This window comes from Penaeus chinensis, chromosome 1, assembly GCF_019202785.1.
Source record: "Penaeus chinensis breed Huanghai No. 1 chromosome 1, ASM1920278v2, whole genome shotgun sequence".
NCBI classification, from domain to species: domain Eukaryota; kingdom Metazoa; phylum Arthropoda; class Malacostraca; order Decapoda; family Penaeidae; genus Penaeus; species Penaeus chinensis.
In genome coordinates, this window is record NC_061819.1 from 24240351 (window position 1) to 24241672 (window position 1322).

At 33.7% G+C, this 1322-nt stretch overlaps 1 protein-coding gene across 1 annotated transcript in view; it reads left to right on the forward strand.

Moving 5' to 3' along the window:
* LOC125028861 (U3 small nucleolar RNA-associated protein 15 homolog) overlaps positions 1-801 on the forward strand; it is a 13179-nt gene extending 12378 nt beyond the window's left edge. The window contains exon 11 of the mRNA XM_047618419.1: positions 568-801. Coding sequence (XP_047474375.1) covers positions 568-780 — 213 coding nt within the window. The 3' untranslated portion in view covers positions 781-801. The remainder of the gene's footprint in view (positions 1-567) is intronic.
* Positions 802-1322: the final 521 nt, after the last annotated feature.

The window sequence follows — 1322 nt, forward strand, 5'->3', positions numbered from 1 at the left end:
CTACTGTAATGTTTCTACACATTGCCCATAGATGATGATACTGGAAATAATCATAACTGTGAAGTACTCAACACTTGCCATCTAAGTATTACCACCAGGGACTCAACACCTGTCCTTTTGTTTGTGTTTGTGTATATGTATGTGTATGTATGTATGTATATATACATATGTATATGTATATTTATATATATATTTTATGTATATTTATATGTATATATGTATGTATATCTGTATATATATATATACATATATACAAGTATATATATGTGTATATATATGTATATATGTATAAATAGATACATATATATGTATTATATGTATATATATATATATATATATATATATATATATATATATATGTATTATATGTATATATATATATATATGTGTGTATATGTATATGTATATGTGCGTGTGTGTCCAACACAGTCATTGCATATGATTCCATCCACGAATGAAGGGTACAGACATGACACAACTGCCTAAAGACGGAAAAATACATTAGCACTGGAAACAGTGAAGGAACCTCTATAGTCAGTTAGGTTGAGGTTTTTATTTTATTTTCAGATTGCTGCTGAACTCCGCATCAGCAGAGAATATATTGGGCTCATGGGTGCCATTGAGATGTTCCTTTCAGCATCAGAACCTGAGAGAGTACCTTCGACCCTTAATCCGCAGCACTTGGCTTCAACGTCAACGTACGAAAATGAAAGTAGCGGCAACTTCCTCCAGTCATCACCTAAGAAATCATCTGCTGCTGTTGTTGTGGATGTTGTCTAAAGAATAAAATAGTCTATTTTGCTTGAATGTGTTTTAGATTCTCCCAACCTGCCTATAATGTAAAGTAAATGATAAACAACTTTTAGCTTTTTAGTATGCTATGCAACTTGTGGTAGCAGGTAACAAAGTATCTGTTCAGCAATAAATTCAGATAATAGTCTTGATACAATTTGTTGCAATCTCACACTGAAGTTTAAAAAAAAAATACAATAGACCTGAGTGTCTTATTAGCAAGTAAGTATTGTAACTGATTGGGTGTTGAAGATGTTTTTGACATGTGGTAAATTAGAATCTGTTCCAAAGCATGAAGGACTGATAGTCTGATACCTCTTTTGATCTGGGGAGAAGTGCAAGGGGATACTTGAAGTTCCTGTGAACTTATCACTGCAGTAGATAATGGTACTCCCTTAAATTTGTGCAATTCCTACTTCCAAACGTACTTGCCACACCTGTACCTATAGCTTCGAAGTGACGGTAAGTGCCAGTGGTGGTCAATGATGCTCCAGAACAGTGGTTTCCTACTTTATCCTGGGGTACTACAA